At 36.4% G+C, this 14,177-nt stretch overlaps 1 protein-coding gene across 1 annotated transcript; it reads right to left on the bottom strand.

Annotated features, from left to right (window-relative positions):
* Window positions 1–375: 375 nt before the first annotated feature.
* On the bottom strand, window positions 376–10,166 carry LOC127447829 (nucleolar and coiled-body phosphoprotein 1-like). The gene is made up of 4 exons (XM_051709915.1): window positions 10,054–10,166; window positions 8,960–9,071; window positions 5,362–6,546; window positions 376–681 (listed from the first exon to the last, which is right to left on the bottom strand). Exons 1-4 carry the CDS (start codon window positions 10,096–10,098, stop codon window positions 527–529), a joined length of 1,497 nt encoding a protein of 498 aa, XP_051565875.1. The 5' UTR covers window positions 10,099–10,166; the 3' UTR covers window positions 376–526.
* Window positions 10,167–14,177: the final 4,011 nt, after the last annotated feature.

Genomic DNA, 14,177 nt, shown 5'->3' with positions numbered 1-14,177 from the left:
ACTGCATTTTATTTTTCCATGCAATGAAACTAAATGAGGCTATCATGTTGCCTAACATGTTTTTTCTATCAAAGATTTTTACATACTTATATGCATTTATTTATTTTTACAGCAATTAGTTTGGCTTTTAATTTGAAATAATGGCTGGAAATTATACAACTATAATGTAACTCCATGACAGCTAAACGCCTCGTTAGAATAATGAGAAAAGTGTGCCAAACACATGTAATGAAATGTATTCACAGTACTGTTCATATTGCACCCTACTGAAGGCAACAACTCCAAAAACAGAGCCTACCATGATTTTTTAAATAAAACCTGGATTTTATATACCATAATACTGCAAAATAGCAAAAAACTCCCAAAACCACTATATTAAGTTAAATTGTATATTTTAATTCCAAAATAACAGAATTCTAGTGTAAAGCTTAGGAATTGTTAAAGACCAAAGTAACAAGGGGAAGACATAGGATGTGGACAAAGGTAGCAAGATTGCAGGCCATGCTATGATGGATCAGTGCTTGGGTTAGGGTCTGCTCGAGGAAGGCTGGGGCAAACGGTGTTTAGACATCTCTACATCCATATCAGCAAAGGTGTACATGTTGTAGTGGTGGTGCTGCAGGTTCTTGTAAGTGGTGTTGTCAAAGGGTTCAGGCTCCGGGGCTTTCTCTGGGGCTTGTTCTGAGAAAATGAAGAACGGAAGAGATTCAAAACACGTGGAACAGGAAAGAAATACAGAGCAGAGGCAACAAAGGACAGACAATAATTTTCAGAAAGTAGAGCCTATACAATAAAGTACCATACCCAAACAAAACAAGCTGTACTATGATTTTCATTCATTATCAGTAGCCATCTCTTTTAGATTAGAAGATATATAGAAAGCACATTACTAGTGAAAAGTTTGGATACACCTACTCATTATTTATAATGCAATTTTTTTTCCTTCAAAATTTAGTTTTGTAAAACACAATCACACATTCTGTCCAGTGTGTCCAATCTTGAGACTGATATAGGGTTGCTCAGATACCAAAATTTTGGCTTCGGTGTGATACCAGCCCTGGTACCTTGGCATCGATACTAACTCGATACTTAGGCAACAAATAAAAAAAAACTCAGATTTCTTTGATGAAATTACACAGAAAATTACTTGTCTAAAAGAACTGCATAAAGTCTTATAGAAACAAATTATGTCTTTTCTGGTTAAATTATTCTGGATTCCATGTTAAATGTTTTAATTAAATGTTATGATGAAATTGTGTTTAATCAAATACATACTGTACAGCTTTAATCAAATGAAAATATAATATTTTCAACTAAAATATAATATATATATATATATATATATATATATATATATATATATACATACACACACACAGTATATATTTATATTATTTTTGGTAAACAAAAAAAAAAAAAAAAAGATGCACAGAGCTTTACAGTATTAATGAAAACAATCTGATTACCTGAGGCAAAAGGCTGTCATGGCTGAATCACAACATGCTGATATTCAGTACACTTGCTTTTGTAATATTGCTTACCAATAATATAACCATTTCATATTATATTATTGTTACTACGAGTATTGTGACTGCTTTGAATATTACACTTTTATACAGTAGTAATATTTTTGTTGTAATGTCTTGAATTTCATGCAATCAGTTGAATAGTGCTCTTATTTCAGCGGGACTTTTATTTTGGATGATCTTTGAAGTTCTTCCTGTTTGTGAAGGGTTCGTTATATCAAGCTTCCTGTGACTCGCGAGCTAAAATCTCCAAGGTGCAACGTAGAAAGAGTTCATTTGAGAGTTCACAGCTGTTTATACACTCAACACACTAATCTGTGGCTCTGCAGATGGATACTATTGGACACACGGCATGAAAATCAAGCATTAGTAGTGTGTTGCGTTTGTTTGTGTGTGTTTGTTTAAGTGCCTGTGTGTGTGAAGGAGATGTCAGGGCAGAGAGGCGCCTCTTATTCATACTGTGGCGCGCAGCACGTGATTGTATATTCTTTCATTAAATGACATCCTTTTGCTGTTTAATGATCAAACATGGCCATATAGAGGCTTTTTTTTTTTATTATTATTATTATTTTCAAATGGTATTTGATTTAATCTCAAAACTCTCACAATACATTACATTTTGCTAATGGCAGCATACTTTAATATGGTACCGAAATTAACAAGATGGTATTGTACAGTTTTAAATTTTTTGGTATCGTGATATTTCGTTAGTACCGGTATACCACACAACCCTAGACTGATAGTGTACTTGAACAAGGAAAAAACAAATTCAACTTTTTTTTTTTTTTTGTCATAGAAGAGATTACATCTTAGATATTTCCTTTTTTGAAATGAAAATTACTTTGTTATATCCATTTCACTTTCTACAGCTCAAGTCGATCACATTTTAACAACAAAAAACAGCAATATGTATGCTTACAATGTGACAACCTTTCCATATAGTGTTATTACACTCATCTTTACCATAAACATCTAGATATTTGTAATAACACATATCACTTTTAAAAGAGATACACATAATGTGGGAACTTCCCACATTAATGAATCTCTACATAATGTACTTCAACTTGTTATTAGAGGAAAATGCATTCACAGTGTATCCAAGAGTGGAAAGACAAGAGGCAGAGGACAGTTATGTGTGATGTCAATAAGACACCTCTCATTCACACCCAGCTTAAAAACAACAAAATAGGATGGCTGGAATGGGAACAAGAATGGATTAAGTTGGGAAAAATCATTAGCATTACCAATAAAATAAGGGGCATGGGATATGCTTAAAAAACTGGCTAAAGTTAACAGACTTAAATGAAATAAAAAAATAAATAAAATTGGGTTACAATAAATACCGTACCTTATGATTGGCTTTATAGTGATAATGTTTATGCTGCATTTAAATGATATACATTTTAAATCTATAATTTGTTAATTTTCAGTTGTCTTTTTTTCTAGTTTTTATGGAGGAAAAAAGAAAAGGAAAAGAGCCACAACCAATCTCCCTCTCCAGGTCCGTAGAGTTGGCCTTGTTTAAGTAGCAATGCACAGCATTAAACTACAATGGCTTAGTGATATTAATATTATAATTATTTGGAAAACATGTCATGTTCATTTCTCTACAGACCTACCTAGAAATGAGTTTGCTTAATGCACCTTTACAATGCAGACAGAGTAGTGATTAATGAATAATATACAGGTGCATCTCAATAAATTAGAATGTCGTGGAAAAGTTCATTTATTTCAGTAATTCAACTCAAATTGTGAAACTCGTGTATTAAAGAAATTCAATGCACACAGACTGAAGTAGTTTAAGTCTTTGGTTCTTTTAATTGTGATGATTTTGGCTCACATTTAACAAAAACCCACCAATTCACTATCTCAACAAATTAGAATATGGTGACATGCCAATCAGCTAATCAACTCAAAACACCTGCAAAGGTTTCCTGAGCCTTCAAAATGGTCTCACAGTTTGGTTCACTAGGCTATACAATCATGGGGAAGACTGCTGATCTGACAGTTGTCCAGAAGACAATCATTGACACCCTTCACAAGGAGGGTAAGCCACAAACATTCATTGCCAAAGAAGCTGGCTGTTCACAGAGTGCTGTATCCAAGCATGTTAAGAGAAAGTTGAGTGGAAGGAAAAAGTGTGGAAGAAAAAGATGCACAACCAACCGAGAGAACCGCAGCCTTATGAGGATTGTCAAGCAAAATCGATTCAAGAATTTGGGTGAACTTCACAAGGAATGGACTGAGGCTGGGGTCAAGGCATCAAGAGCCACCACACACAGACATGTCAAGGAATTTGGCTACAGTTGTCGTATTCCTCTTGTTAAGCCACTCCTGAACCACAGACAACGTCAGAGGCGTCTTACCTGGGCTAAGGAGAAGAACAACTGGACTGTTGCCCAGTGGTCCAAAGTCCTCTTTTCAGATGAGAGCAAGTTTTGTATTTCATTTGGAAACCAAGGTCCTAGAGTCTGGAGGAAGGGTGGAGAAGCTCATAGCCCAAGTTGCTTGAAGTCCAGTGTTAAGTTTCCACAGTCTGTGATGATTTGGGGTGCAATGTCATCTGCTGGTGTAGGTCCATTGTGTTTTTTGAAAACCAAAGTCACTGCACCTGTTTACCAAGAAATTTTGGAGCACTTCATGCTTCCTTCTGCTGACCAGCTTTTTAAAGATGCTGATTTCATTTTCCAGCAGGATTTGGCACCTGCCCACACTGCCAAAAGCACCAAAAGTTGGTTAAATGACCATGGTGTTGGTGTGCTTGACTGGCCAGCAAACTCACCAGACCTGAACCCCATAGAGAATCTATGGGGTATTGTCAAGAGGAAAATGAGAAACAAGAGACCAAAAAATGCAGATGAGCTGAAGGCCACTGTCAAAGAAACCTGGGCTTCCATACCACCTCAGCAGTGCCACAAACTGATCACCTCCATGCCACGCCGAATTGAGGCAGTAATTAAAGCAAAAGGAGCCCCTACCAAGTATTGAGTACATATTACAGTAAATGAACGTACTTTCCAGAAGGCCAACAATTCACTAAAAATGTTTTTTTATTGGTCTTATGATGTATTCTAATTTTTTGAGATAGTGAATTGGTGGGGTTTTGTTAAATGTGAGCCAAAATCATCACAATTAAAAGAACCAAAGACTTAAACTACTTCAGTCTGTGTGCACTGAATTTATTTAATACACGAGTTTCACAATTTGAGTTGAATTACTGAAATAAATGAACTTTTCCACGACATTCTAATTTATTGAGATGCACCTGTATATAAAAGCCATTTCAAGCCTAAACCCACCTTTAGTCTAAGTAAATGCAAAATGCAAAAGCAGCAGTCATGCAAAATAATCAGGTGTGAACAAGAGCATATGAATGAAAATATAGTATGTAGTCATGAAAATTTAAAGAAATTATGATTTCCAGGCCTGGAAAAGTCACGGAGATTAATCAAATCTAAAAAAAAAACATCTCTATAATGAATAATAACTTTTCTAGTTTTCTCAGCTTGCTCTTGGTAAATGCAATCTCTATAAACCGATTAAAAATCCTTATCCAGTACTGTGAAAAACTCTTGGAAGTGTAATGGAAATTCATTAGTCATGATGAGTTGGAACCCTTGAGTTAATAAATGAACTAGATAAAAATCAATTCAATGCAAATGTAAAATGAAAATAAAATGTTTCAAATCTACTTCAGCAAAAGTAATTTTGCAGCGGAGACAAGTAATAGCAATCCCACTACAGCCATGAAAAGATTTTAGTGTTATATAAAGAAAAATCGACAAAGAAAGATCTAGAGAGAGAAACGGAGTAAAGGTGATATGTGGTGTACCCTCAAATGTTTCCTCAACTTCTGTCTTGGCTAGGGCCTCTACAGCATCAGTCACAGCAGCAGGGTCTTGCAGCTCTTCAGATGGGGCTACCTCCATTCCAGCTTCACCAGCAGCTTTGGCTATTGTCTCCGATGCAGCCTCAGATTTAGCTACAACCTCAGAGACAACATCTGTTGGAGGCTCAGCAGCTACTCCAGGACTAGCTTCAACAGCGGTGTCTGCAACTTCTTCAGGGCTGGCCTCAGCAGTGACAACTGGGACAACTTCAGCAGCACCTTCGACACATGGTGCTGCCTCAGACTGAATTTCTGCTTCCTTTTCAACAAGAATCTCCTCTGTAGGAGCTGCTTTAACTTCAGCTGCAGTGTCCACTATCTCATCAGGGGTCACAACTGTGATTGATTCACTAGTAACGTCAGGAATTGCTTCAGTTGTGGAGGACAATATAGGGGCAGGGTCAATAAGGGTCTCCTCCGAGCCAACTGCTTCAACCCTTGGGGCAGGCACTTCTTCAGGCATTGCTTTAATCACAGCTCCAGCATTTTCTTCTTTCTCTCCAAATGAGGCACTAGGTGCAATGACCGATTCAGGTTCTGCTTTCGTTTCATCAATATCTACTCGTTCAGTTTCCCGAACAGGAGCTTTCTTTTCCTCTACTGCTTTCTCTCCAGACTGGACGACTGTTTCAGTCTTTGGTTTTACCTGAGATTTCTCATCATCAGAATCAGAGTCTGAATCTGAATCAGAATCACTGGATGATGAGGAGGTATCCTTTTGATCTTTCTGAACTTTTGCCTCCACATCAGAGGCCTTACTTCCTTCACTTGCTGTGGTGACTTGATCAGTAAATGGGACTTCAGTGACCTTTGTATCTTCTACAGCAACTTCAGTTGTCGTCTTATCAGCATCAGCAGTGGAAATGGCCTCAGCGGTTTCTGCTGCTGGAGTGGCAGTTTCCGCTGCTGGAGTGGCAGTTTCCTTGGTCAGCTCCTCTGAGGTAGTGGCTTCAGTCACGGATTGGGATGCTGGAGTTGGCTGTTCTAAAGAGGCAGCTGCAGCCACCACAGTCTTAGTTGTCACAATGTGCGCACTAGACTCAGACTCACCTGTGGCAGACAGCTTAGAAGGGAAGGCAACTGTGGGCTTGTAGGCAAGAAGAGAGGACCTCTCGTCCGCCTCTAGGGCTGAGGAAATGGCAAATGGGATAAATATATGTATTACATTTGAGAAACCCTCCTGCTCAATGGAACCATAGTAGGAACACATTACACAACCTATCAAAGTCCCTTTCAAGGCAAGGGGACCATTTGACAATATCCCCAGGTAGCTGTTTTGCAAGTACAGCTTCTACTTAGGATTTGCCACGGTGATCGACTAATCGACTACTTTTCCAACAACTGACTAGTCAATTAGTGGTGTCAACTACCAACATTAATATATTTAGTGGTGGTGGTTTTAATGGGAGACGCATTTCTCAGATTAATTGAGAGACGCAACTTCTTGGAGTGCATTTTATCGTGATTATAGCTTGCTGTGCTTAAAAGTAAAATAATAGTGAGCACAATAAAAACTTGTGCATGAAGTTTCATCTCTGTAAAGCTTTATGTTTAGTCCCTTTATGCACTGCTACATCAAAGCGCTGAATCGATAATACATTACGATCACTGTCGGACGTTAAATCCTCTGCTATTCATGTATTTGTGAGGTGCTTTGGAGAGATTAAAGTCTTTTGCTGATTATGCCTGACACTGCTTGAATAAAAATTTGCAGTAAAAAAGGATTAAACTGCTTGATGTCGTGAACTAGATGTGTACCCGGAATACTGTCTTGCAGTTCTGCGCTTTTGAATGCACGGCAAGGATCGTCCTGAGACTCCCAAGTGCTCTGGTTACATTGAAGCACATCATTCTGCTTTCAGCATACGCAGTTTTGTGCCGCTCTGTATTGGAGCCTTTATTTTTTAGTTCCCTTACTTTGATAGTTTTGTGCAATAAGATTTTATAGTTACTTAGCCTACATTTTTGTTGAATGTCTGTTAGTTATCATGCTGAAGTGCTGCGCTTAGCATCTGTATATCCCTCTCAAACGTGTCTGATTGGGGTTACGTTAACATAATGGATCCTATTAATACTTTATTATCCTTACTACACCAACTAGTTGTTCAAACAAATGACCGAAAGCTCTTTTTTTATTTTTTTGAAAGCAAAAAAAGAAAAGAAAATTCAGGTTGGTCCAGCTAATGCGCATGTGTGTATTAGAGCAATAAAATAAAGCACTGCCTTTACCAATAAGGCGATTGGCTCTCTTAACCTTATGCAGAACTTTCTTTCCTATAGCCGCCATACTAAGCATTGAGATTTCTCCCAATTATGTTTCTACAAGTGTTTCTCCTTCTTAACTGTCTCTGACCCTTTTGAGACTTTGTGATGCCAAGGAATTTTAACCTACTGTGACCTGAGCGTGACTGCTATGTGCATTTTCCATTTCCCTTTTTGATTTGAACTAATAGCACCTAGTAAACATGCAAATTATAGAGCAAATAGTTTTCCTAAAAATTGATGTCCTCATATGGGCACAGTGGGACTAAGTTGTAAAATGTTATATAAAATCAAGCTATAGAAAGTTAGATTTTTTTAAATCAAATTGTTTTGTTTCCATGAGTGTTGGTTATTCATGTTTTTGAGATGTTACAGACATTACAGCTTATTTTCTGTAAAGCTGCTTTGGAACAATGTGTGTACTGGGAAAAGCACAAATAAAAAAAAACTATACAAATAAAAATAGTTTTTTGTTTTTATCTACTTTGGCAACAAAATCTCAATGTTCGCTCTTTGCACAGTCAAAAAAAACAAAACAAGTGATGTTGGTGCCAGATGGGCTGGTCTGATTATTTCTGTAACTGCTGATCTCCTGGGATTTTCACACACAACAGTCTCTAGAATTTACTCAGAATGGTGGCAAAAAAAAAAAATATCCAGTGGGCGGCAGTTCTGTGGATGGAAATGCCTTGTTGATGAGAGAGGTCAACAGAGAATGGCCAGACTGGTTTGAACTGATAAAGTCTACAGTAACTCAGATAACTACTCTGTACAATTGTGGTGAGAAGAACATAATCTCAGAATGTTATTCTGAGATGCAGGTTGGCACTGTTTTGGCGGCACGAGGGGGACCTACACAATATTAGGCAGGTGGTTTTAATGTTGTGGCTGATCGGTGTATATTACACAAAAAGATTTGTTTTTGATAAAACTTTTGTTGTGTTTGCAGTTGTTTGATATTCATTAGAAGATACATTTTTGTTAATATTTTAAATGAAAGATCAAAAGGATAAACAATAAAGACATTTTTCACAGCCAATATTTTTGGCCACCACCGTATTGTTAAAATGTCTGATAAACATGTCTTTGTTAGGGCGTGTGGTTGAAGGAATGTGGGAAGTCTAATTCAGTGACTAAGTCTGCAAAATGACTGAAATGGCTTACATCACTTTTAAGCACAAATATTGCATCAACACCTGTAGCATGCTGTAGACACACCAGCAAGTGGAACTGAAAGAGTTTCATGATGTGAACATGACAGAAAAAGGCATACTCTTACTCTTACTTGCAGCCTTTGCCTTCTTTGCTGTTTTGGGTGGGACGTCCGCTTTAGTACAGAGTGCTGCAACAAACGGGGTCCTCTGTGTGCCCCATCTTTCACGCATGAGACACTACATGAACACAGAAAAAAAACATGAAATTCTTACAACATGATTGTAACAGGGTAATTCTTATGAAACCTGTCAAGAAAATGTCTACTGGGCCTATTTTAATCCAGAATCAAAAGAAACAAATAAAAAAATATATATTTAGCATAAAGATTATGAAGCCTATTTTATGGCTATAAAGATTTAATAAACTTTGCTTAAAATTTCTGTAACGTAGATTTTACCCCCAATTCTCTTAAACACAATGCAAAAAGATAAGGTCATTATGATATTCTCATTACCACGATGTAATATATATATATATATATATATATATATATAGACTGATTTGACATTTTAAAGCATTTAAGCTATACATCATAGTTGTACTCCCTTGGCACAGCCTTCCAATCTGTTAAAAAGCATCTCTTTATTGTAGTACAGTAAACATTACTGAGTTTGCATACGGTTATAAGAATCATCACTGAAAACAATGGGAAGAGTAAAAGTGAGAATTGGGAACTGTGCCTAAGTGTCCTGGAAATAATATCACAAAAAAAAAAAAAAATTAAAAAAAAAAATTTAAAAAAAATTAATTAATTGTCCTAAATGTAAGCTTCATTTTATTTATATAAATTTTTTTTTTTTACAGATTTCGTGAGAATCATAAAAGATCATGCAAGTCGAGCATTTAGGCCTGGGATATATCCAAAGACGACTACAAATTAATGCTAAACCTCGGACCCATTTAAATGAAACTGGTTTTTATTTGTCTGCTTATCTGTAGTCAGTGGTTAACTGTTACCTGTTTACCACTGACTAATCTAACTATCAGTTTATCAATCTCACTACTGAGGTTAGTAAGGACAGTGACTCTGTACAAGAACCGATTAAACATGTCTTCATCAAAATCTCACTCACGAATCACTTGTTCTATCAATGTCAAATATACAAAGTATTAATATGGCATCTTTGAAAAACCACAAGAAAATGTGTCTATTATTACCTTGAGAGTGCCAAGTCGACCTAACCTGAGCAGGGACGCCGCCATCTGTGCTCTCCTTCTTCGTCTTCTTGCTGTTTTACGGTGGTTCTTAAACCTATTGGTGCATTACTGCCACCTATCTCCCATTTGGACCATCGACACTCTATTTACAAATAAAACACATACACCACCCTTTCACCTTATATTCGATTAACTAGCCCAGAACTTTCCAGATATTTCACCACTATAGATCTTTTATTATTTCCTATTTGTGGATTCAACCAATTCTTTAATGTAAGCTGTTCTCCCTTTCTGATTAACTCTTCTATTACACTCTTTCTTTCCACTCTATATTTCCTACACTGAACCGACTCACTGACTCCACACACTTCACAAATCCTGTTGGATGTTTGCCTATTAAGTATATTGTACTGTTCAGTCCTGTATGACCCAACCTTAGTCTTGTTATTATATTATCTTCTCTCCTTCTCCCTCCTGATAACCTACCCTTTCCTACTGCTGGTTGAATTGCATACAAATGTCTGCCTTTTCATTATCCCATTGCTGTTGCCATATGCTATTAATATCCTTTTTGATTATTGATTTTATCTCTGCTCTACTAAAAGACACTTGGATATCCACTGTTTCCCTCTCTAATGCCTTCTTTGCCAATGTATCTGCCTCTTCATTTTCTTTCAACCCCACATGTGCCGGAACCCACAAAAACTGAACATGTATATTATTCTGCAGTAATGAATATAAATCCTGAACAATAACCAAATCCTGTCTTGTATCTGATTGCTGAACATTCAGACTTAAGAGGGCTGAGCTAGAGTCTGAGCATATGTTTACACGTTGAGCTCTAACTTCACTTACCCACTTTACTGCCATCATTATAGCAATCATTTCTCCAGTAAACACCGATAAATAATCTGATATCCTACTTATCCTAGACACTTTCAACTTTGGAATTGTGTATGCAACTCCTACGTGACCATTTTTTAGATCTTTTGAAGCATCTGTGAAAATGTGTGTGAAATCTCCATATATCAACCCCACATACTCCCTAACCTTATACACTTCTGATTCACTATGTCCTTCATTTGGTCTTATTTCTAATAGAGTTAGATCAACATTGGGCTGTGGCATGACCCATAAGGGTACTGGCGGCATAGTTAATATTGCCACAGTCAGGGTTGGGAGGGTTACTTCTGAAATGTATTCCACTACAGATTACAGAATACATGCTGTAAAATGTAATTTGTAATGTATTCCGTTAGATTACTCAAGGTCAGTAACTTATTCTAAATACTTTTATTTACTTCTTCAGCACTGGTAGATTTTTTCACTTGTTTTGACTATAAAAACTCTGCCAGTACAGTAAGACAAAATACACGTTAAAAATAAAATTTTCTGAAAAACCTAAATATCTTATGCAGTGTTGTTCCTAAAACAAGATAAATCAAATTGATCTTGCTTTAAGGATTTTTAGATATTTTTACAGGAAAACAATACAAAAATTATTATCAAGAATATGATTTTTGCCCTAATATCAAAGATCTTACTAGAAAAAAATAAATTATGATCCAACGTGAATTTTCTTGATAAAAAAATTGGATCGTGCCTGGTAACGTGCATGTAAAATGGCTAGAAATAGCATGTTAGCTTAGCGTAAATCTGACAATTTATACAAGGTTTATTTTTATTTCTTCTGCTCCAAACTTACTTCAAACTTACTTCTCTGTCTGCTCGTATGAATGTAACACATCATAAGAAAGTGTTTCACCGCTGTTCAAATGCACTTTGGATCGCATAATTTATATGTATAAATGTTTTCCATCTGAAAGTATTAAATATTAAATGAAACAAATGACAATAAAATGCAAAGTAATCTCTTCAGTGATCAAAATACTTTTTGAATGTAACTGTATTCTAAATATCAATGATTTAATTGTAACTGTAGTGGAATACAGTTACTTATATTTTGTATTTTAAATACTTATTCCCGTTACTTGTATTTCGTTACTCCCTAACCCTGGCTGCATATCTATACTCCTCTAATCCCATTTGTTTAACTAAATCTGTGCTCTCCTGTTCTTCTTCTTTGGATTTATTGGTGGTTGGCAAACCAGCTTAGGTGCATTTCCGCCACCTACTGGGATGGAGTGTGAGGCATTGATGGAGAAGGAAATAAAAAGATGGAAAAGAGAGGAAAAACAAAAAACACCTATCTGAAATCTAATTGTTTTATCTGAATATCATATTATTTCCCATGGACTTGATGTTATATTCTTCTAATCAGACCTGTTATCTTTAGGTAATCTAATACAGCCTTAGTCACTTTAGGCATTCTAATAGAACATGTTCAACAGTTTCCGGTAATCCACAATTATTGCACAGTCCATTGTTATGCTTTCCTATCTTAAATAGTGACTGGTTCAATGCAATGTGTCCCATACTGTGTCATCCCTTCTTTTGCCACAAACTAGTCTCTCATTTCTTACTTCTTTTTTTAATTCCATATAGATGTCTTCCCTTTCTCTCCTGGGTCCACATTTCTTGCCACCTCCTCTTAATTGTCTCTTTAATTAATCCTTTCATTTCTGCTTTACTCAGTGATGCACTGATATCTATTCTTGGATACACTAATGCCTGTTTAGCCATTTCATCTGCTAGTTCATTACCTTTTACCCCCACGTGTGCCGGCACCCACAGAAATAATGTTTTTATCCCTTGTTGTTGTATTCTAAACAATGTCTGAAGGTTTTCAAAAAGAATATCCTGTCTAGAATTAGATTTCCCATTCATTAAGCTTGTAAGGCCAGAAAGAGAGTCAGAACAGACCACCACTTTTAGTGGCTGAACTTCTTCCACCCACTGAAGAGCCAGCTGTATTGTTATCATTTCTGATGAGTAAACAGATAAATGAGAAGATGTTCTTTTCCCTGTTTTACAGTCAAACTGAGGAATAACTATACTGCTGCTGCTGTATGGCCAGACTCTGGATCCTTTGAAACATCAGTATAGATTTGTATACAATAATAATACTCTTGATCTATATATTGCCTCACTACCATATCCTTAGAAACACATCTTTGTTGTTTATTTTTCCAGCAACTGTAAATCGACTGATGGCATTGAAAACATCCAGGGAGGTAACACTGGCATTGCCACTGTTGGGTTTACTTCCAACATTGAAAATGTCCATTCGGTGAGTCTCAATATTTGCGTTCCATCCGAAACTCGCCAACTGTGAATACTCATAATCCCAACAGTTGTCCAGAACTTTCTTTACAGGATGACTATATCCTGTAAATCCTATGTCCTTTTATTGATATCCAATAAACCATTTTCAATTGAAACCAGTATATTTCCAAAGGCATTTCTCCCACTTCCACTTGAAGAGCAGCTACTGTTGAAGATCTGAATGCACCACAACAAATTCTTAATGCCTGGGATTGGATAACTTGTACCTTTTTTCCCAGAGATGCAGAAGCTGAACTATATATATAATACTGCCATAATCTATAGTGGATCTTATTAAAGCACTATATATTCTCCTTAGGGAAGGGCGACTAGCCCCCCAATCTGTCCCAGCTAAGCATCGAAATACATTTATTCCCTTCTTACATTTGTCTACTACTTTTTGAATATGGCATTCAAATGTTAACTTTGAGTCCATCCATGTGCTCTCCTGTTATTGTCCATGTGGAAAATGAAAACCACAATTCACAAGTCATTGGTAATTCCCCTAAAATGGAGTTTGTACAGCAAGAACGTAATAAAAGCCTCACCATACTTTAAACATTAAAATCGTTTTAAATATCCAGACAGCATATAGAGAAACAAATAAACGGTTAGCCTATAGACTATTTATAGATTCAGAATTCAAGCTTCAGGTGAGTCAAGAATAATCTCTCACTAAGGGAAATTGCTTTATTTTCAAAAAGGTCATGTTTACACATGACCTCTAACCTGAAAAATGCAGTATATTTTCTGGAAAATACTGTATGTGTGGAAGGGGCTATTGTAAAGAATTTTTCATACCACCTTTATAGATCATTTTGGGGCTTGCAGAAAACATTCACAGTCATCTAAATATAAAGCTCCCCAATAATAACACATGATTATCTTGAGGGTTTAAT

The sequence above is a fragment of the Myxocyprinus asiaticus genome, chromosome 11 (genome assembly GCF_019703515.2).
Source record: "Myxocyprinus asiaticus isolate MX2 ecotype Aquarium Trade chromosome 11, UBuf_Myxa_2, whole genome shotgun sequence".
Lineage (NCBI taxonomy): Eukaryota > Metazoa > Chordata > Actinopteri > Cypriniformes > Catostomidae > Myxocyprinus > Myxocyprinus asiaticus.
This window is presented reverse-complemented; position numbering and strand designations above follow the sequence as displayed.